The sequence below is a fragment of the Salmo trutta genome, chromosome 14 (genome assembly GCF_901001165.1).
Source record: "Salmo trutta chromosome 14, fSalTru1.1, whole genome shotgun sequence".
In the NCBI taxonomy this organism is placed as follows: domain Eukaryota; kingdom Metazoa; phylum Chordata; class Actinopteri; order Salmoniformes; family Salmonidae; genus Salmo; species Salmo trutta.
Window position 1 is genome coordinate 83,388,072 of NC_042970.1, and position 23,359 is coordinate 83,411,430.

General features: G+C 41.8%; 1 protein-coding gene across 1 annotated transcript; it reads left to right on the plus strand.

Moving 5' to 3' along the window:
- The first annotated feature begins 2,910 nt into the window (after window positions 1–2,910).
- On the plus strand, window positions 2,911–22,528 carry LOC115147692 (myosin heavy chain, fast skeletal muscle-like). Its single transcript, XM_029689990.1, has 41 exons — window positions 2,911–2,985; window positions 3,421–3,466; window positions 3,567–3,794; window positions 4,195–4,341; window positions 4,538–4,694; window positions 5,015–5,042; window positions 5,307–5,415; window positions 5,569–5,661; window positions 6,036–6,096; window positions 6,294–6,392; window positions 6,714–6,817; window positions 7,205–7,343; window positions 7,600–7,718; window positions 7,870–8,019; window positions 8,114–8,284; window positions 9,967–10,270; window positions 10,630–10,694; window positions 10,790–10,877; window positions 10,994–11,111; window positions 11,267–11,390; window positions 11,816–11,952; window positions 12,422–12,677; window positions 12,873–13,115; window positions 13,464–13,640; window positions 13,742–13,887; window positions 14,066–14,156; window positions 14,545–14,934; window positions 15,056–15,182; window positions 15,370–15,488; window positions 17,130–17,326; window positions 17,464–17,647; window positions 17,784–17,949; window positions 18,112–18,236; window positions 18,398–18,706; window positions 18,928–19,131; window positions 19,285–19,410; window positions 19,549–19,719; window positions 21,197–21,301; window positions 21,398–21,493; window positions 21,909–22,040; window positions 22,410–22,528. The coding sequence occupies exons 3-41, from the start codon at window positions 3,579–3,581 to the stop codon at window positions 22,428–22,430; spliced, it is 5,814 nt and encodes a 1,937-aa protein (XP_029545850.1). The 5' UTR covers window positions 2,911–2,985; window positions 3,421–3,466; window positions 3,567–3,578; the 3' UTR covers window positions 22,431–22,528.
- Window positions 22,529–23,359: the final 831 nt, after the last annotated feature.

Below are 23,359 nucleotides of genomic sequence, written 5' to 3' on the forward strand. Positions count from 1 at the left end.
ATTGTCTATCACTGCACTTTCAATCAAAGTTCAAATTTGGTTAATTTCCCTGAGGGTAACTTCTGCCCAGAGCAAGTTTTGGAGCTCATGCCGGGTGTACATGACAGGTCATATATCATGCAAGATATTTGCACATTAAAATAACTTAATCTCATAAACATTTAGTCTGCATGGTGCTAATGTTCTCTCCAACCACAAACATGGCAAGTAAATATCTTGTCTAATAACAGTGGCATCAGTGCCAGAATTAGGCTGCGTTTGCAGATATATCTAACAATAAACCTTGGCTGCAGTGAAGATGAGAGCACAGTCCAAGAAATGAAAAGGCCTAGATGGGGTTCTTCCAGATGGTCACCCTGCTCATCTATTGCATCCAGTCGCTCCCCCTTTGGGGCTTCTTGTAGGGGAGACCAGGGTTGGTTGTCTCACAGGTTGGTTGTCAGAGTGCTAATGATTCCCAATCTAAATGGCACTGTGTAATTTTTAAGGTTCAAATGTGTGAATTCTCTGAGCTTTCGTAGCATTAAGATAATCTTTAGAACCTTCTTACAATGTCTCTTTAATAGTCAAGGTGTTTCCCAGAGCCTTTGTTAGTAACGTGTCTCTTAAGAAGCTTTGCACATCTACGAGTGACCACTCGTAGAGCAGCCAAAGTGCATTGTTATTCACAGATCTCCGCTAAACATAGAATCAAGAAGTTTGGGTTATCTGTCTGACTGTGACTGCCGATAACTTCAGAACAAAGTTGACTACAAATACAAAGTTGCCAAGGAATTTTAAATTGTTATAAACAAGTGAAGGATAAAATGATAGGCTTTTCAATCGTATTGAAATAAATGTAATGTTCAATCAACTGAAGTCTATTTTGCGACCAGGCTACTATCTGTAATTTTTGCCTCTGTGTTTCATGATGTGCAACAGCATGTGAGCAAATTATGTTCCCAATCTGTGATTTGTGCATTATTATTGGGCAAGCATAATAAGCCGCCTCAATTGCCTATTTGCAGCCATAGGTGACAATATCTCTCTAGGAGCTCATCCATCATCAGTATTGTGGAATAATTCTAATGTTAAGGTAAGATTTGAATGGAGAAAGCTGATCCCAGAGCAGAGGTGCTTTTCTTTCCATCCTATCAGTATCGACACATGGTCTAACGATGCATTTAGCAAACGCTTTCTCTACGTGCTTGTTTGGGAAACTATTAAAAAATGTGCTTGTAAAATAACGATGCATCTGGTGCGATCATCGCAGTGCTTAAGTTACATTGACACTGGGAAACGAGTGGCACTGGGAAACTATTGCATCACTTCCTCTTTCCACAAGAATAACCCCATACTGTGTGACATCATCAGAATTGTAGAATAATACTGCCCCTGCGATGGGGCTGGTTGTCACAAGTGGACAGAGTGTGTTTGATGACTCATAACTCCATGTTGGAATTAGATATGAGGATAAAAAGGGTCCCCATTTCAACCCAAGACATTGGTTTCCTCATAAAATGTTGTCACGTTGGTATGAAGGATCGGGAGGCAGGCGCAGGAATGTGTAATAGGGGTTTTAATTTCCCAAATGACAGCGTGCCATGTTTAAGGCACGGGGACGAAGACCAAACAAACACGTATTCAAAACACAGGGTTGAGACCCTAACAAAAGAGCGAGGAGTACATCGAATAAATACACCGGGACGAGACCCATAACACACACGCAAACAATGATTCTACACGGGACAAAAATCGTAATCATCTGCACAATCCACAATGGCACGAAAGCCAACACAACATAGCACAGGCACTCACACAAACCAACGGACATTGTGACAATAATCGACAGGACACTGGTAAACCAAAGGCATACTTATACAATTACTAATCACTGGGAAAAGGAACCAGGTGTGCATAATGACAGTTCCGGAGGGATCCGTGACAGATATACTGGTGATGAGAAATACACACCAGAGTAAAAAGTGACAACCAACCCCGGTCTCCCTACTAATGTGCTGGGTGGACACAGCACCCCAAACACACAGGGTGTATTCAGGTGGTGAAAATGCAATGTAAATGTGAAGGAATCTGTTACTTTTTTGCAACTATTCCCTATTCATTTTATAACAATTTTACTGAAGTCAGCTCAGCTGCTAAGCGGTTAACTTCAGAGTGTTATAAAAGTTTGAGGCAGCTATATCGCTGTCAGCAATATGAGTGGATAAGATGATTGAAATACTGTACTGGTGTTATGTAAGTCATAAGAATCCTACTGAACCGTTTTAGCCAACTGAAATGTGAGACTAATAAAAGTGTCTCGAGAATCTTTTTACTAGATCATACTGTAGATAAATAACACATTAGATTTAACGGTTTTATAAGCTGTTATTGAAGGCCTAAATGTTTCTGTTCTAGATTTTAAATATTAATTTAATATGGTTCCACCAGGGTGATAAATCAAAGTGAGCAAAGCGCGAGGTAACGGCCAACTCCGTCACAAGCATGAGGTGAGGAGACAGTTCAGATGTGTTTACAAGCAAAATAATAGAAATAACAGGTGAACATATATATAAAGTTGTTGATGAGGATTAATGCCACTAAAATGGAACTAAATAAGGCCAGATTAGGTTTAATGAAAACTATTTTAGTTGTAGTGGGGCAACATGGACTCACTCCATTACAGTATATGAGGATCAGTAGAGGTAACATTGGGATGAATCAAACTTTTGGTATTGTCATATTTATTAGTAATGACATCTCTCATTTACGTAAATTCAGCGAAATTCAATTCAGAGACAAATATGACATTAAAAAGTAATGGGAGTGTGGTGCTCCTGGAAGTGGGAGGTGCTAGTGAGACACAGAAATAAACACCTCTCTCCTACAATTCATTTCCTTTCCCAGAGTGGTCCATAATTAACTTTTGCCTGGTTGGCACTTCCAACCAGATATAAGGAGGCTGAGGCCCCAGCATCCATAAGTCAGATACCTTCTTCCTCTGTGGTAAGACCTCTCCACCTCCTTAGAGTTGTAAATGTGTCTCATCTTTACTCAGCAACTGAGGCAGTAGCTAACTGCACTGTTTAAATTGAGTGCTGCATGTCTCTTGTAAGATTTTACAATATGCAATCAAGTGCCATTGGTTTTCTTTAAATGTGCATTACTTCAAATCTGTAACTTCCTTTTATGGTCTAAAGTGGTGCTCCAGCACCTGTTTGTAAATTAAGGGAGTAGTCTAGAATGCAACTGGGTTTTCAGGGGTATTTATTTCAGTAGTAAAGTGAGATGCTATTAGGAAAATGAAAGTTAGCAGTTGCACCTGTAGTTTAAATTGACATGGCTTTAATTATTTAGTTAAATGTTTTTTTTAGACATTCTGGGGTTAAAATGATAATGCTTTAGACTTTTGCATTTTCACAACACTCTCATGTTTCACAGGGTCCTCCAAGAAGTACACATTCATCTGTAGGAGGGGAAAAAGAAGGTGAGACATGGTTTGAGTCTTCTGAGAGATACCGCTCACTTAACTCTGTTGACTGGGAAGGAAGCACCACAGAGTCAATCATGTTTCATCTCTTTCCTAGTTATCCGTCACCATGAGTACGGACGCGGAGATGCAAATCTACGGCAAGGCTGCCATATACCTCCGTAAGCCTGAGAGGGAGAGGATTGAGGCACAAACCGCACCCTTTGATTCAAAGAACTCCTGCTATGTGACAGACAAGGCAGAGCTGTACCTTAAGGGTCTGGTCACTGCCAGGGCCGACGGGAAGTGTACTGTAACAGTCACGAAACCTGACGGCACTAAGGAGGTAAGCCTGATCTGAAAAGTATTCAAGTTCAAGTTCGTATAATTACTCTGTTTCATGAAAAATCATCAAAATTATCAAAAGCATTTCAATATAAAAACTTTAAAACAAAATATATATTATGAAGCATTTTTTTGAAATCAGTAACAACAGATAGATTAAACATGTATTTGTTTTTGTAAGCAGAATATAACCTTCAAACACATGATGTTTAAAGCTGTATTTAATATTGGCATGGAACTTTTGATATTGACAAGTCAAGAATCACCAGTTATGTGTCAGTGGATGATAACTAAGTAGTGGATTAAATGTGGAAGTACAATTTTTTAAAGATTCAACTTTTAAAAGCATTTAGTCATGTCCAGTTTGATCTGTATGTAATTTAGATTTCTGACTGTTTCAGGAAGGAAAAGAGTTCAAAGATGCAGACATCTATGAGATGAACCCCCCTAAGTACGACAAGATTGAGGACATGGCCATGATGACCTACCTGAATGAAGCCTCTGTGTTGTATAACCTCAAAGAGCGTTATGCAGCATGGATGATCTATGTAAGAAACCTGCACATACAAACACTCACATACATGAACAAAATAAATACACACATAAATGAATGGTAGAAACCAAAACAAATCAATACAGTCGACCCACATCAGTAAACCAAAGTACACCCACATCCTTACATAAATCCAGGTAAAAGTACATCTGACTTTACTAATCCACAAATGTAATTATGCTTTCATCCAGACCTACTCTGGGCTCTTCTGTGCCACGGTGAACCCCTACAAATGGCTCCCAGTGTACGACGCAGAGGTTGTCAACGCCTACAGAGGGAAGAAGAGGATGGAGGCTCCACCCCATATCTTCTCCGTCTCTGACAACGCCTTTCAGTTCATGATGATTGGTACGAGCTCTCATGGATGGTTGGATGGAGGAATGGATGGTTGGATGGATGGATGGATGGAGGAATGGATGGTTGGTTGGATAGATGTCCATTAAGTGCTCATGGATAGATGGATGGATGCATCAATGGAAATTAAAATATGCATCAGAAAGGTATCTCCTGTTTTCTAGTCTAGGTAATAACAGTTTGCTGGGAATATCTGATTTCACTACCCTTGAATGGAAAATGTTCCAAATTGAAATTCATGATGATGCTATGAATTAAATAATGTCCTCATAATGTTGCTTGAGTATGATAAGCAATGCGTTTTTTGGTTCCAGATAAGGAGAACCAGTCCGTCCTGATTACGTAAGTTGTTTACTAAAATGTCACTTGAGAAAGTGTTTCTATTGTAATAAGTTGGGTCACTTGGTGTGATGAAATACATGACAATATGAATGGATTAGAGCATTAGGCTATGTGTAATAACGAGTCGATGAGAAGTAGTATTTGTTAAAGACTTATGTCAGAACACAGGTTAACAGTGTATTTTTCTATGCTATTTCTTAGTGAAAGCCAATCTGACACTCGGACATGTAACTAAAACCCCTCTTTCTCTGTCATATAAACCAGTGGAGAATCCGGTGCAGGAAAGACTGTCAACACCAAGCGTGTCATCCAGTACTTCGCCACCATTGCAGTGTCTGGGGCAAAGAAGGAAGCAGAACCTGGCAAAATGCAGGTAGGTTGTTCTTATGTTTGTCTTTTTAACACATTTCAGTTTGGTTGGTTGTGTAAACTTTTTTTCCAGTGGTGAATCCTCTTTCAAGCAATTGAGAAAAACTAACTTGACAATGTTACCAGTTTTTGAGCAACTTGTGTTTGTCTCAATCAGGGGTCTCTTGAGGATCAGATCATTGCAGCTAACCCTCTGCTGGAGTCTTACGGTAATGCCAAGACAGTGAGGAACGACAACTCGTCTCGCTTTGTAAGTATGAAGGGCATACTGTGGAAGTTACCTTATATTGGAAAAATGTGTTATACAGATACGTTATACCCTTTCGTTATACAGATTTACAATTTTATTTTGTTCACTGATTTGTTGCTGAAAATTCGAACTTGTAGTGTATTCGAGGTTCTAAAATTGTAATTTTCATCTTTAAAATTTCATCATAATTCACATTTCCTGTTGCTGCAGGATTATTTTCCTGCTGTAGCAAACTGGATCCTACATCAAGATCCTATATCTGTATCAATAGATCCAACATCTGTCCAACAAACTGTAACGTTTAAAGGGGTCTATCAAAGTCAAATGTTAGATTTATTTGTTGGCCTATTTCTAACCCCCATGCTCTGATATAGGGTAAATTCATCAGGATTCACTTCCAAGGTGGTAAACTGGCTAAAGCTGATATTGAAACCTGTGAGTTAGTTTTGATTGTTTCTCAATGCTTTCCTAAATGCACACAGAATTTTTGGGGGAGATCATTCAATTTAAATGTATCTCATGTTCTCTCTCTTGCTCTCTCTTGTTCTCTCGATCTCACTTCTTTTTCTCTCTCTCTTTGTGTCGTTCACTCTCTCTCTCTCTCTCTCTCTCTCTCTCTCTTTCACCCTCAGACCTGCTGGAGAAGTCCAGAGTGTCCTTCCAACTGCCCGATGAGAGAGGCTACCACATCTTCTTCCAGATGATGACAGGCCACAAACCTGAGCTAGTTGGTACGACAAAGTAGAGGTTCAGAGGAACTCTTTCCCACCCCCATCTGTGTAACTTGTTAAAAATATTTATAGTACAGACTAATAATACTATTACAATGATTACTTACAAGGTAACAAAGCATCTAGACATTTGGAAGGTCTCTGGGAAATATCTATCAAGTAATGCACTGTGATGCACTAGTCCACAAGTCTCAGTCTCCTCTTTTGATGCTATTTATTATATACTACATGTATCATTGAGTCCATCTACTGAGTAAAAGAGGGAGAGATACTGTAAAGGTAGGACAGCAGAATTCTAAGAGATTTCTCCGTTGTCCACAGAAATGGCGCTCATCACCACTAACCCCTACGACTTCCCCATGTGCAGCCAGGGACAGATCACTGTGGCCAGCATCAATGACAATGAAGAGCTGGATGCCACAGATGTGAGTCAAACAAAGGGTTCACCAAACTCTAGATATGGAATGGATAGGACCACCATACACACCGAATGTACTGTGAAATTCCAACTTGGTGGCAGCTGGGAATTTTCATGTATGTTTTTGTTTGATTCTAAATGCCTTGTGTTAGTTAGGCATGTGCCTCAAGGAACTCTTCGTGCCTTCCACAAGAGAGCACCACTAAGTGCCCTGTGGAACTGTGTAACTGTGCTGCCATCTACTAATGTGTTGGCCAAGCGTAATCATGTGGAACAGAGAAGTCAGTCAAATCTATCCATCCCATTTGTTCTGCAGTTAGCAGCACAGAACTGTAGTGTAACTGACCAAACTACAGTTCAGTTCATCACTGTTGTACTTCCTCTTTAATGCCAGGATGCCATTACAATCCTGGGCTTCACTAATGAAGAGAAGATTGGCATCTACAAGCTGACAGGAGCTGTATTGCACCATGGAAACTTGAAATTCAAGCAGAAGCAGCGTGAGGAGCAGGCCGAGCCAGACGGCACAGAGGGTGAGTCCCACTCATAGATATACAATATGTAGAACATTAGTCCCATTCCCCAACATAGAAATAGAACACCTAAGACAGACAGTGCAACATGAAAGTCAGGCAGGAGATCATTTTTGGAGAACAAATTCTAACCTCCAAAATGTGGGTGAATCAAAACCTAGCCCACAAAGAACTTAACCAAACTATTTTGTCAGTGTGAAATCAGAAACAAGTGATCTTGTGTCCCTGAGTCTGTTGTTGTTGCTTCTCTTTCCAGTGGCTGATAAAATCGCCTACCTGCTGGGCCTGAACTCAGCTGAGATGTTGAAGGCTCTGTGCTACCCAAGAGTGAAGGTCGGCAACGAGTATGTGACCAAGGGACAGACAGTGCCTCAGGTAAGGCGGCCAAACACAGAATCTACCATTTTCTGAGCACTGGAATTATTGTTGGGGCGAGTGCATTGCTTTGGTTTTCCCAAGCTTGTATCACCTTATCACTAGACATGGTCAATATCTCACATATTAATTTGAGGTATTATCATTGCAGGTTAATAACTCAGTCAGTGCTCTGGCCAAGTCTATCTATGAGAGGATGTTCTTGTGGATGGTCATCCGTATCAATGAGATGTTGGACACCAAGAATCCAAGGCAGTTCTATATCGGTGTGCTTGACATTGCCGGGTTTGAGATCTTTGATGTGAGTATGAGACCAGAACAAGACACTTAGATGTGATTGAGATGGATTACAGTCTTCTATGATGAAATGATCCCTTTTAAAACTCCATCAACAGTACAACAGCATGGAGCAGCTGTGCATCAACTTCACCAATGAGAAACTGCAACAGTTTTTCAACCACACCATGTTCGTCCTGGAGCAAGAGGAGTACAAGAAGGAGGGAATCGTCTGGGCCTTCATTGACTTCGGCATGGACTTGGCTGCCTGCATTGAGCTTATTGAGAAGGTAAGCTGTCTGTGAGGATTATAATGGACCATAACAGCAAAGCTCATATGGAGCGCTGTGTGATATATTATCACAGTGGTACAACATACACAGTATTAAATCCACTGGGGATGCCAATCGAGTCAAAAAAATCCATATTACAACCTGTGTTTTGATAATTGCGTTGTTTGCTCTACAACCTGTTAGTTTATGTGCTTTGACAATGAGATATGGGGCGGCAGGTAGCCTAGTAGTTAGAGTGTTGGACTAGTAACCGAGCTGAAAAGGTAAAAATCTGTTGTTCTGCCCCTGAACAAGGCAGTTAACCCACTGTTCCTAGGCCATCATTGAAAATAAGAATTTGTTCTTAACTGACTTGCCTAGTTATATATGGGTAAAATATATACAGGCCTAAGGCCGAGACAATAAGAATAAATTCAACAACACCTTTGTTTCATCACAAAACCGGACAGCAACATCTGTCTTGTGGAGTCTATAATGCATGTAACAAACAGTTACATGACCTATAGCATGGTCAGTCAAGTACATCTTTCTGACATTTTCGGACCACCAAACATCTATTGATTTAGAACCACAGAGAGTTAACGCAAGTCGCAAAGAAAACAGGAGCTGCCTCCCTCCAATATTCCAGCACCATTTCAATTTCAACATTTCAACATCATCAAATCACCTATGCTTAGTCTAATACAGTGAAAATGAAAAGATTCCAAAAAACTATTTTAGTCCAGTCAACCTATGCTAAATGTGTTTGTCCATGTTACTAATAATATGTGTTGTGTGAGTAAGTAGAAAAAGCATGTTGACTCACCCTACTTGCAGAGAAACGCCTCTCTTTCATGTTGCAGAAACTTAAAAGCTTAAAAAACAATTGTTCTAAGCTACCTGGCTAAAATGCTTGCTCGCTTGCTCGCTATTCTAACTTCCTTTCCTAGCCTTCTACATCTAGCTACATATTGAACTTCCTTCCTCTCAGGCCAAAGCACAATGTATTAATTTATGGTTGGGTCAGAATTGGTGTTAGAATCATTGGCCAGTACGTAGAATTAAGTAAAACTATGAGTCCAAGTCCCTATCTCCATCCACGGCTAATTTAGGAAAGGGCCCATTTTAGCTAGCTAGCTATCCTCCAGAGGACAACAACACAATGAGATGCAACAATTGAAGTTTTTATTTCTGTCAATGACGTTTGGCTTGATTTGGTGTGAAGCCAAATCCAAACTTTCCTTGACACATTTTTTGGTGCACCAGGACCATTCACAGATTAGCTCACTCAGTTTAGCTCAACTCTGATTTGCTGTTTTTGTATGAAAAAAATATATAAAGGGAGGCCAAATGCTCTCTGGCTTCTCTTGCATTCAATGCTACAATATCACTCTTTTTGACCAGACATAATCAGGTAGAAGGGCTACACATACAGAGACAGAGGGGTGCAGTTCTGCTCACTCTGATGCTTTACCTGGTGAGAGACATTCAGCCTCGTGCTAAGCGAGACGAAAGATACATTATATTATGTCCATTTCTTTGGGAAGCCTTGCTTCCCTTGGCACCCATTAATATATGCCACTGACTGTTGAGAACTCAATATGTTTCCTATTATGTGTCCCTAAATGAATATAATCCTATAATAGCATGTTAACTAAATGTAAATATCACTAATTTGATATACATCTCTTTTCGTGAAGCCATTGGGCATCTTCTCCATCCTTGAAGAGGAGTGCATGTTCCCCAAGTCTTCAGACACTACCTTCAAGGACAAGCTGTACGCCCAGCATCTTGGCAAAACAAATGCATTTGAGAAGCCCAAGCCTGCCAAAGGCAAGGCAGAGGCCCACTTCTCCCTGGTGCACTACGCCGGTACTGTGGACTACAACATCACTGGGTGGCTGGAGAAGAACAAAGATCCCCTGAACGACTCAGTTTGTCAGCTGTACCAGAAGTCCGGAGTCAAAATTTTGGCTGCCTTGTATCCTCCTCCCCCTCCTGAGGGTAAGACTAGTATCAAGTCACAATATTTAACTAAATAATAGTTACAACTCAGACCCAAATGTTCTTTAATGTCTTTCAATGTATCACAATTTCTCAGGGTTTATCACTGGGTTGATTTATTCATACACTCGGTTAATTTAATAAAACAATAGGTGTTATTTTAAACAATCTCATTGGCAGCATTTGCCTCTAGATAAGTGTGAAGTTAACCAGATTCTCTGGTTTATAATTAGTCTGCTTGCTGAAGACAAGACCACTCTAGATTTCTTACATACTCTTATTATTATTATTCTATTTATTCCACCCACTCTAGGAAATGTACTTTTCTAGTTATCTCTAACGTTTCCCCATTTTAACAGATAAAGCCAAGAAAGGAGGCAAGAAGAAGGGTGGTTCCATGCAGACTGTGTCCTCCCAGTTCAGGGTGAGCTTTTGAAATGTGTAGATTCAGTCCTTCAAAAGGTGCACTTATCATAAACTACAGTATGTCTGAGAAAATGGTTTGTAACCCTCTTACAGGAGAACTTACATAAGCTGATGACCAACTTGAGGAGCACTCATCCTCACTTTGTGCGCTGCCTGATCCCCAACGAGTCAAAGACTCCAGGTACAAGAAATATTGAGTAAAATATGTAATCTTATCAGTACAGTACCAGTAACCTTAACAATCCCAATCTTTAACCTGTTTATGAGTATTAAAAGAGACTTGTTTTGTTTTACCAGGTCTGATGGAGAACTTCCTGGTTATCCACCAGCTCAGGTGTAATGGTGTACTGGAGGGTATCAGGATCTGCAGAAAGGGCTTCCCAAGCAGAATCATCTATGCTGACTTCAAGCAGAGGTACATACGCGCGAGCACGCAAACGCACACACACATGCACACACCACAGAAAATATCTGCTCCAAGGGTTTTCCCAGCATCAGAATTGGCTGACCTTTAATGAAATATAACCAACATATTACAACTTGACATGTTAAAACTGTCCCCTCATTCAGGTACAAAGTACTGAATGCCAGTGTCATCCCTGAGGGCCAGTTCATGGACAACAAGAAGGCTTCTGAGAAGCTGCTTGGGTCCATTGATGTGAATCATGAGGATTACAAGTTTGGACACACCAAGGTCAGTCAAATACCCCCAGCAAAAGCTGACAACAAAACACAACTTGAATGATAATTTAAACCCGTACCATATAAAATCTCTCCAGGTGATCTATCCATCCTTTTGTTCTTTCTTCTTCATTTCACTAATGGAAAAGGTAGAAAAATATGGTGGTGTTTTTTTCTCCAAAGTCATACATCACAAGTATAGAAAAGAAACTAAACTGATTATCATGTACATTGTGTTAGAGTGGTATGGCTTCAGTTATCTGTATCTGTGTACAATAACTAAACATTTAGAAACAACCTATCCCATGGTTTGTTTGTAACCATCGCAAAGTTCATGTTGTTTAAATCAATCAATTGGTGTTGTTCCCCTCTTTTGATTCCAACATTTCTATCTGTCACCATCTGTGGTTCCATTGACCATGTTAACTTGTGTCTCAGGTGTTCTTCAAAGCCGGTCTGCTGGGTGTCCTGGAGGAGATGAGAGATGAGAAGCTGGCCACTCTGGTCGGCATGGTCCAGGCTCTCAGCCGTGGATTCCTCATGAGGAGAGAGTTTAGCAAGATGATGGAGAGGAGGTGAGGAATAGTAGACATCTTGGCAAAGCTTTCTGTCAACCACCTGTATCTAATGCATTATGATTACATACTGTATATGCTGTGAGTTGTTCAGAAGGAGAAAGTACATCTTATAATGGTCTACTAAAGCTTTTGGGTTAATTCATTTAGTCCAGAAATGGATGTAGCAACTAAGGATTCTAGCTTTATAGCTGCAGTTTGGGATTTGGCTGTTCAATTGACATTTATAGGTGTGGTATTTACCCATTCATTCTTGAAGAATATAAAATGTCTCATGAGCTTTGCATGACTGTCAATCGTTGCATCTAGACCGCTGTCTATGAATTTAAGAGGAGTTACATTTCCCTAGCCCCATTCCTCAGCTGTAAACAAACAGTGGCAGGTGGTTCTGTTTTGTTGTTCATCTAATCACAGAATGTAGCTTTAAGCATGTCACTCACCATGCCACTCCATCCTTTCTGTCAACCAGAGAATCAATTTATGCCATCCAGTACAACATCCGCTCATTCATGAATGTGAAAACCTGGCCATGGATGAAGTTGTACTTCAAGATCAAGCCCCTGCTGCAGAGCGCTGAGACTGAGAAGGAGCTGGCCAACATGAAGGAGAACTATGATAAGATGACAGCAGACCTGGCGAAGGCTCTGTCCACGAAGAAGCAAATGGAGGAGAAGTTGGTGGCCCTGACGCAGGAGAAGAACGACCTGGCGCTCCAAGTCGCATCTGTGAGTGAAAAAACAACAATGATTACGGGCAAATTTACATACACGTTAAAACAAATACATATGAACACACATTTTATTGCCCATGTTATATATGTCATGAATTTCTATTGATTTGCTCTGACCTCTTTGAGTAAAATGTATATTTTGATACACAAAATGAGGCCTCTGATTTGTTTACTCCTTTTGTGAAACCAGGAAGGAGAGAGTCTGAACGATGCTGAGGAAAGGTGCGAGGGGCTCATCAAGAGCAAGATCCAGCAGGAGGCCAAACTCAAAGAGACGACCGAGAGGCTGGAGGATGAGGAGGAGATCAATGCTGAGTTGACTGCCAAGAAGAGGAAGCTGGAGGATGAGTGCTCTGAGCTGAAGAAGGACATTGATGACCTGGAGCTCACCCTGGCCAAAGTGGAGAAGGAGAAGCACGCCACTGAAAACAAGGTCTTGTGTCTTACCATAGACAGTCTAACCAAACAATAATCCAATCAAAACATAGCTTAACAGAATTGGAATTCAAGTTGTATTCTGGGTGCAGGAAAAATTAAGAAACAATAGTAGAATTTCAGTTGCGGGGTACTCCCAACATTCATTGCATGTTCTGCTCCCCCTCATTTATGACTTCCATTCAGTACACTGGCATGGTGAACACTGACATCTAGTGTTGAATATATAGTACAGTAATTGTTGATGCAGTTCTAATCTAAATGAAATGAATGAAATATATAACAAACTAAATCTCCCCTTCATGGTGAAGTGACCAAAGACAAATTTTGACGTGGCTGTTTTCAGGTTAAAAACCTGACAGAGGAGATGGCGTCTATGGATGAGAGTGTTGCCAAGCTGACCAAGGAGAAGAAAGCCCTCCAAGAGGCCCACCAGCAGACACTGGATGACCTGCAGGCAGAGGAGGACAAAGTCAACACTCTGACCAAGGCCAAGACCAAGCTGGAACAGCAAGTGGACGACGTGAGTGGAGTTTGACATTTTGGCCATGATAGTATGTAAGATCTTATCTTCAGTTATCTTCAGTTGTTTAGATTTGAACAATATATGGATTTATCTTCTAGCTTGAGGGTTCTCTGGAGCAAGAGAAGAAGCTCCGTATGGACCTTGAGAGATCCAAGAGAAAGCTGGAGGGAGATCTGAAACTGGCCCAGGAGTCCATAATGGACCTGGAGAATGACAAGCAGCAAGCTGATGAAAAAATCAAGAAGTAATCACAAACAAATGACTACAGTATTAGCTGCTATAATGGTTGTTCTTGACTAATTCTTGTAATTATGAACTAGCATTTACATGTGATTCTTAAAAGCAAAGTGAATGGAAAATACTGTCCCTTTAAACTATCGAACCAAAACCAACTCTGCAATTGACCTATTTGTGTTTCTTAGAAAGGAGTTTGAGACCACCCAGCTCCTCAGCAAAGTTGAGGATGAGCAGTCTCTGGGAGCTCAGCTGCAGAAGAAGATCAAGGAACTCCAGGTATAGTACATGATATAAACTCCAGTACAGAAAAGCACAGACTTGAATCATTTTTTTTTTTTTTTATGTACACTTTTTCTGGTAGCAGACAGTTTTCCAGGTGGCTTCTGATGGCTCAGTAGGTTGGAAGATGGTGTTTCTTGTTGGTGCTTCTTACCATCCCCACTCAGCCCTCAATGACAATATACATGTTAAAATGGCTTATATCCATCTAGAGTCCTCTGTCTAACTTCTTACCTTTGAGGGTTTGGCTCCTGCGTGGGACACTGTCTACTGAATATATTAGTGTAACTGGCTTTGTATTAAACATACTATTATTATTTTGTGAGGTTCAATTGTTTCAACTGTATTGTAGTGTTCATCCCCCTGCTCCTGCCCCCTGGTCTAGGCCCGTATTGAGGAGCTGGAGGAGGAAATTGAGGCTGAGCGTGCTGCCAGGGCTAAGGTTGAGAAGCAGAGGGCCGATCTCTCCAGGGAACTTGAGGAGATCAGCGAGAGGCTGGAGGAGGCCGGAGGCGCCACTGCTGCTCAGATTGAGATGAACAAGAAGCGTGAGGCTGAGTTCCAGAAGCTGCGTCGTGATCTTGAAGAGTCCACCCTGCAGCATGAGGCCACAGCCGCCGCTTTGCGCAAGAAGCAGGCCGACAGTGTGGCTGAGCTCGGGGAGCAGATCGACAACCTGCAGCGCGTCAAGCAGAAGCTGGAGAAGGAAAAGAGCGAGTACAAGATGGAGATTGATGACCTCTCTAGCAACATGGAGGCCGTCGCCAAGGCTAAGGTGAGTAGTAACGTTTTGATCAAGCAGTGTTGAGGATGGTCAACTACATTACCATTCAATTGAACTGAAGTTGACAGGAGTCACATATATAAAGTAATGATGGAACATGTTTCACTAACAGGGCAATCTGGAGAAGATGTGCCGTACTCTTGAGGACCAGCTGAGTGAGCTCAAGACTAAGAATGATGAGAATGTTCGCCAGGTCAACGACATCAGCGGACAGAGGGCCAGACTCCTGACAGAAAATGGTACCATCAACAATGAACAACAAGCCAATGCTTTCCTTCAGTACAACCCAACATGTATTAGGGGCTATATCCACATAGTTTCTACTGTATTATTCACCACCTAACATTGCCCTACGATACCTCAGAATACATTTTCAATCTTAGAAAACAGTGACCCTATTAACAAAATGATCCTCTGTCCCTGCAGGTGAGTTTGGCCGCCAGCTGGAGGAGAAGGAAGCTCTGGTATCTCAGCTGACCAGAGGAAAACAGGCCTTCACCCAGCAGGTGGAGGAGCTGAAGAGGGCGATTGAGGAGGAGGTCAAGGTAAGGGACCCAAAATGGAGAGTTTAGAGCCATATCTTTACATAGACGGTGACTACACCACCCTCAGACTCCTAGTGTCTCTTCACCCTCAGAGACTAGCGTAACCAGGAGGAGAGACCTCATTTAACACAGTAAATTCATCAGGCTTAAGCCATGTTTCAGTCAGGCCAATCACATCAAGATTATGACCAGTGATTAGTTCATTGACTATAACTGCCTTGGAAGTGAGGGATCTAACATTAAGTAGCCCTATTTTGAGATGTGAGATATCACAATCTCTTTCAATAATGACAGGAATGGAGGAGGTCTTTATTCCGGTGAGATTGCTAGAGCGAACTCCGCCATATTTAGTGTTGTCCAACCTAGATTGAGGCACAGACACGGTCTCAATGGGGAAAGCTGAGCTGACTACACTGACTGTGCTAGTGGCAGAATCCACTAAGCTGGCAGGCATGCTAACTGCCTGGCCTGCACCCTATCTCATTGTGGAGCTAGAGCCCTGTCTATGTTCATAGATAAGATGACAGCACCTCTCCAGCTAGGATGGTCCTGTTTGTGGGTGAGTCCCAGAAAGAGGGCCAATTATCTACAAATTCTATCTTTTGGGAGGGGCAGAAAACAGTTATCAATCAGCGATTGAGTTGTGAGACTCTACTGTAGAGCTCATCACTCCCCCTAACTGGGAGGGGACCAGAGACAATTACTCAATGCCGATACATCTTTTTAGCTGATTTATACGCTGAAGCTATGTTGCGATTGGTGACCTCTGACTGTTTCATCCTAACATCGTTGGTGCCGACGTGGATAACAATATCCCTATACTCTTTACACTCGCCAGTTTTAGCCTTAGCCAGCACCATCTTCAGATTAGCCTTTACGTCGGTAGCCCTGCCCCCTGGTAAACAGTGTATGATCGCTGGATGATTATTTTTAAGTCTAATACTGCGGGTAATGGAGTCGTCAATGACTAGGGTTTTCAATTTGTCAGAGCTTATGGTGGAAGGCTTCGGCGTCTCAGACCCCGTAAAAGGTGGAGGAGAGACCAGAGAAGGCTCGGCCTCTGACTCAGACTCGTTCCTTAATGGGAAAAACCGGCTGAAAGTTTCTGTCGGCTGAATGAGCGACACCGGTTGAGCATTCCTACAGCATTTCCTTCCAGAAGCCATGAGAAAGTTGTCCGGCTGCGGGGACTGTGCGAGGGGATTTATTCTACTATCTGTACTAATTGGTGGCACAGAAGCTATTTCATCCTTTCCTACACTTAAATTATCCTTGCCTAACAATTGCGTCTGAAGCTGGGCTTACAGCACGGCTATCCTCACCATAAGGCGATTGTTCTCCTGTATATTATGAGTACAGCGACTGCAATTAGAAGGCATAATGTTAGTGTTACTACTTAGCATCGGGTGGTGGAGGTCGTGTAGAACCATGTCCAGATAAAGCGTCAGGGTTGAAAAAGTTGAATGTAAAAAGTCGAGCGAGGGAAAAAATGTAAATACAAAACGGTAATTAAAAAGTAAAACCGTAATTTTGGCAGGTAGCAAAGTAACGTTAGCAACAAACCACACAGCTTCACGTAAACAAGTCCACATAATTTGTTTGACTATCTCACTAATCTCTCCTTGTCTTTCTTTCTCACAGGCTAAAAACGCACTGGCCCACGGTGTTCAGTCTGCTCGCCATGACTGTGACCTCCTGAGGGAGCAGTTTGAGGAGGAGCAGGAGGCCAAGGCAGAGCTGCAACGCGGTATGTCCAAGGCCAACAGTGAGGTGGCTCAGTGGAGGACTAAGTATGAAACTGATGCCATCCAGCGCACAGAGGAGCTGGAGGAGGCCAAGTGAGTCGCACGTAACAGAAAAAACTCAGATATGGTGTGGATGGTGAGGGTGGTAGGTGGCTCTGACAAAATGTTACATCAATATGTATTGTAACATTTGTTTTCGCAACATAAAACCATCCTCTGTTGTCCAATAGGAAGAAGCTGGCCCAGCGTCTGCAGGAGGCCGAAGAGACCATTGAGGCGACCAACTCCAAGTGCGCCTCCCTGGAGAAGACCAAGCAGAGGCTGCAGGGAGAGGTGGAGGACCTCATGATTGATGTTGAGAGAGCCAACGCATTGGCCGCCAACCTCGACAAGAAGCAGAGGAACTTTGACAAGGTGAAAATGAATAAACCTCACCATAGGGTGATATTTACTGTCTGCTATATGATTATTTGTAGTATAATTGTAGTATATTTATAATTCAAAACTCTTCATCAATGACTTCTGATGAAAATCCCATGGATTCCCCTAGGTTCTGGCAGAGTGGAAGCAGAAGTATGAGGAGGGCCAGGCTGAGCTGGAAGGTGCTCAGAAGGAGGCTCGCTCTATGAGCACTGAACTCTTCAAGATGAAGAACTCCTACGAGGAGGCTCTGGATCATCTGGAGACTCTGAAGAGAGAGAACAAGAACCTGCAACGTGAGCATTTGACAGCAATTCTATTTGGCTAATGTTTCATTAGCAATATTAATTGCTGTTAATAAATTCACTGTTATTATGATTCAATGTCAACTTCAGTGCATTGGTGATATCCACTGAAAATCTCCCAAGTGTAAACTGCTCCTGTGTGTGTGTGTGCAGAGGAGATCTCTGACCTGACTGAGCAGATCGGAGAGACTGGCAAGAGCATCCATGAGCTGGAGAAGGCCAAGAAGACCGTGGAGACAGAGAAGTCTGAGATCCAGACCGCTCTGGAGGAGGCAGAGGTACAAACTACAGCTGTTTGATGGGAAAAGCAGTGGAACACTAGAAAATGCCAGCTACAGTGAAATGCTGTCTGTATTGGAGTTTATTGTAGTCATATATATTTAATTCCTACATCCAAATGTATTGAACACAATTGGCCTGACTCCTTCTGTTTGTCCAGGGAACACTGGAGCACGAGGAATCCAAGATTCTGCGTGTGCAGCTGGAGCTGAACCAGATCAAGGGTGAGGTGGACAGGAAGATCGCTGAGAAGGATGAGGAGATGGAGCAGATCAAGAGGAACAGCCAGAGGGTGGTTGACTCCATGCAGAGCACCCTGGACTCTGAGGTCAGGAGCAGGAATGATGCCCTAAGGGTGAAGAAGAAGATGGAGGGAGACCTGAACGAGATGGAGATCCAGCTGAGCCACTCCAACAGGCAGGCCGCTGAGGCCCAGAAACAGCTGAGGAACGTCCAGGGACAGCTCAAGGTAAAGGGACTGGGACACCAGGCTCAAAAACCTGAACATGGAGAGGAATTTGTTTGTAAATCTATAGAAAATAATACAACAGAAGATTTGAATAGAGTGGTTTATGTACTAAAGGTAGCGATACTGGGGAAATTCTTTCCAATGAACATTTCTATCACTGATTGATCCTATCACCCCTACTTCCACAAGTCCTAATGAACGTATGTCATTGTGAACCCCAGGATGCCCAATTGCACCTTGATGACGCCGTCCGTGTCGCAGAGGACATGAAGGAGCAGGCAGCCATGGTGGAGCGCAGAAACGGTCTGATGGTGGCTGAAATCGAGGAGCTCAGAGTTGCTCTGGAGCAGACAGAGAGAGGCCGCAAAGTGGTTGAGACTGAGCTGGTAGACGCCAGCGAGCGTGTTGGACTGCTGCACTCCCAGGTATGGGTCAAAAGCTATTTCTAATGAAACTCAACCAAGCATACAGTTTAAACACATCTGGCATTTGACAGTGCTTGCCTTAGATTTTCATAATTACAGTCTTGTGACTTGCAAGTTCTCTTGAGAGTCAAACAAATCATCTTCCTCCTTCAGAACACCAGCCTTCTGAACACCAAGAAGAAGCTGGAGACTGACCTGGTGCAGGTGCAGGGAGAGGTGGACGACATCGTCCAGGAGGCCAGGAATGCAGAGGAGAAGGCCAAGAAGGCCATCACTGACGTGAGTCCTTGAATTACATCAACTTGATTTGTCCCCAAGTGACAATGGTAGCTGGGCTGGTTAAGAACAACAAAGATCTGAGAGGGATATTATGATTGGTGCCAATTGGTGCATAAATTAAACAAACTATTATTCCAGGCGGCCATGATGGCTGAGGAGCTGAAGAAGGAGCAGGACACCAGTTCCCACCTGGAGAGGATGAAGAAGAACCTGGAGGTCACAGTCAAGGACCTGCAGCACCGCCTGGATGAGGCTGAGAATCTGGCCATGAAGGGAGGCAAGAAGCAGCTCCAGAAACTGGAGTCCAGGGTGAGTTACCAGCAGGGTGGATCAGGGTGGATTGAAAGAGTGATTGCTGGAAATGTATTTGATCATATAAAAATACGCAGGAGCATTGTTTAGTGACTTGTTCTCGCAATAACCCACCTAGATCAGGGGTTCCCAAACTTCTTTGCATCGGGGACCACCCGTTTTGTGACAGCGAATTCATCAGGGACCCCCCTCATAACATCAGAACACAACTCCTACATTAAAGTGCGATAAAAATAGCATCCACGCAGATTTCCTATGACTTCTTCAGTGTATGACTGGACTAATCAAGTCTCGGGTCCTGGGAAATAACATTTTTAAGTCCCCCCTCTTTGCATCAGAGAGAAAATGTTGCCGTTTTAAAGGTCATTTCCTGTCATTCTACACATTTTGCCTTGGGGCAAAAAGTAAATGTTGCAGTTTTAAAGCTTAAATTAAAGTGAATTTATGATCATAACAAAACAAATTATAATACTTTTACACTTATTTAGTGGAGTTGGTCCAAGACCTTTAAATGAATTAAAATGTATTCATCTAGTTGTTTCATTCAGGCTTAATTGTCTCAGCAGACTTCTTCTAATCTGCCATTTCATTCATAATAATAATAATAATAATAATAATAATAATTCACAATAAATATCAACACAGAATATAATATACATTCATCGAATTAATCTCATAGTAATAATTTCTCTCTCTATAGTTACATGTCTCATTCACCGGCCGTTGCTAGGGAAGCTAGCGTTGCTATGCGGGGCAACCAGCTAGCAGGCTAATGGCTGAATTAGCTTGTAGGCTAGCCGACGTTAATAAATTCATAAAACCTAAAAACACAACATAACACCTCAACAAACATATGTACATACTCCAGAAACATTACCGTCTTGAATATAGGGATTTTACACTCGCTTACCTTCAAAATAAATATATAAAAATGTATTTATGTCGGTGCTTCTGACTTTCTGTTGGCTCAATTGGCGAACTTCTCTTAACTGCCATAGCGCGAGCCCCATAATAGAAGAAATGTCCCAACATTAAAACATGCGAGTGGCGGCATCTAGTGGCCATACTGGTACTGCACAATACGCCACTAAACGCATGACAACATGGATACAAATACAAGAAGAATTGAGTTGTGAGCCTCCCAGACCCGTTGTTTATCTAAGAGTTAATAACATAAATTGTGGATGAATAATATTACATTGTACTGTATTGCACCCTCTAAACATTTTCCAAAGATCCCTGGCTGTTTAATCTGTTCTTGCTAGAAATATACATAAACAAATTGAAATGTAAATTCCACTTTGAGAACCACTGACCCAGATAATGAAAAGTTGATGTTATTATTACAGACCCCTTCAAATAAAATAATAAAATGACTTGACTGAGTAGAAGACTATACCTCTGTTTTACAAATATTTGTTATGTCTAATTTCACGACCTCCAACAAACTCCTATGTTTATTTCTTCCACAAAGGTGCGTGAGCTCGAGACTGAGGTGGAAGCCGAGCAGAGAAGAGGTGTAGACGCGGTAAAGGGAGTCCGCAAGTATGAGCGCAGAGTCAAGGAGCTCACTTACCAGGTAAGAGAAAGTGCATTCTTTACACACTTGACACTAACACAGACAGGTTTGTGTATAAAACTATTGTGACATTGATTCTTTGATCTTCTCCCACAGACTGAGGAGGATAAGAAGAACGTTAACAGACTTCAGGACCTGGTAGATAAGCTGCAGATGAAAGTGAAGGCCTACAAGAGGCATTCTGAGGAAGCGGTGAGTCAGACTCTGAAAGCATACATTCGAAAATGTAGTTTTTCTCTACAAAACGTAATGTCCATACGATTTAGTTGAAGTGTTGCTACAGCACATCAGTCAACAATGACAATTGATAGTGCAAGTAAATGCTGAAGAAATTATACACATTTCCGAGTGCCTCCTATGCCTGTGTTACAAACTTAAAGGAGAGGAAGTTGAATATGAATTTGCTGGTCTAGTGGTAGTGCTGGAGGCAGCGGTTTGATCCCGTTCTGACACTCACTTTCTCTGCTCTATCATCTATCTCCCTGTATACATTGCTTTCCTAAATCTGCCAATATATGTTTTGTTGAAAATAATGTTTTCATTTCCTACCTGAAGCTTCAAACTTGAAATGCTGATGTTCTGCTCTCCCTCTCTTTTCCTCACCCAGGAGGAAGCAGCAAACCAGCACATGTCTAAGTTCAGGAAGGTTCAGCATGAGCTGGAGGAGGCTGAGGAGCGTGCTGACATCGCTGAGACTCAGGTCAACAAGCTCAGAGCCAAGACCCGTGACTCTGGAAAGGTACAGAACTGCTGCTAAACCTATACCTGACTCATGTACAGATATGACCACATCAACACCACCTATGATTCAGTCTTCTCAGAGGTCAATACTGACCTTTTACACTCAACTGTATTTAAGATCTCTAAGAAGAACATTTCAAAATATTATTTCAAGTTGGTACTTCAAAATTTAAAATGTCAAGCTGAGCACTGAGCATTAAATGCATGATCCATATATTAATCATGTTCATTATTATTACTGATCCATTATATTCTATCCATATATTAATCATGTTCATTATTATTACTGATCCATTATATTCTATCCATATATTAATCATGTTCATTATTATTACTGATCCATTATATTCTTTCTTTCTTCTCACAGGGAAAAGAAGTTGCTGAATAAACAAGACCAAAGTCTTACCATTTTCCTGTGTTCCATAAAATATGATTTTCATGGTGAAATGTTGAGCATTGATTAAAAACATGTAGGCCTACATACACTTCATTTGTGACTGTGGACTTATTACTCAGCAAACAGATTTTTAATACCATAAAATATTTTACTTTAATTAAAGGAGCATTTTGGGATTTGAACAACAATAGTGGTCACCCAACAAAGCAGTTTGTTTTTTGTAAAAAAAAAAAGACAGGAAGCAAATAGTCCTAGTATAAACTTTCTAAATTACATTTTACAGCACAGTACCAGCTTTGCCATTGTATGTGCAGCCATGAGTTCACCAGTCAAACTGCTAAGGTCAGAGGGTCCAGGACCATTCTAGTCATTCTATTTCTATGGCCATAACACTGTCATAGGGCACCACAACACATACCGTGCCTTTGGAAAGTATTCAGACCCCTTGACTTTTTACACATTATGTTACATTACAGCCTTATTCCAAAATTTATAAAATTGTATCCTCCCCATCAATCTACACGCAATACCCCATAAAAAATAACAGAAATGTCACATTTACATAAGTATTCAGACCCTTTACTCAGAACTTTGTTGAAGCACCTTTGGCAGCGATTACAGCATTGAATCTTCTTGGGATGATGCTTCTGGCTTGGCACACCAGTATTTGGGGAGTTTCTCACATTCTTCTCTGCAGATCCTCTCAAGCTCTGTCAGGTTGGATGGGAAGTGTTGCTGCACAGCTATTTTCAGGTCTCTCCAGAGATGTTCGATCGGGCTCAAGTCCTGGCTCTGGTCGGGCCACTCAAGGACATTCAGAGACTTGTCTCAAAGCCAATCCTGTGTTGTCTTGGCTGTGTGCTTAGAGTCGTTGTCCTGTTGGAAGGTGAACCTTCGCCTATTCAATCATCATACTTGAG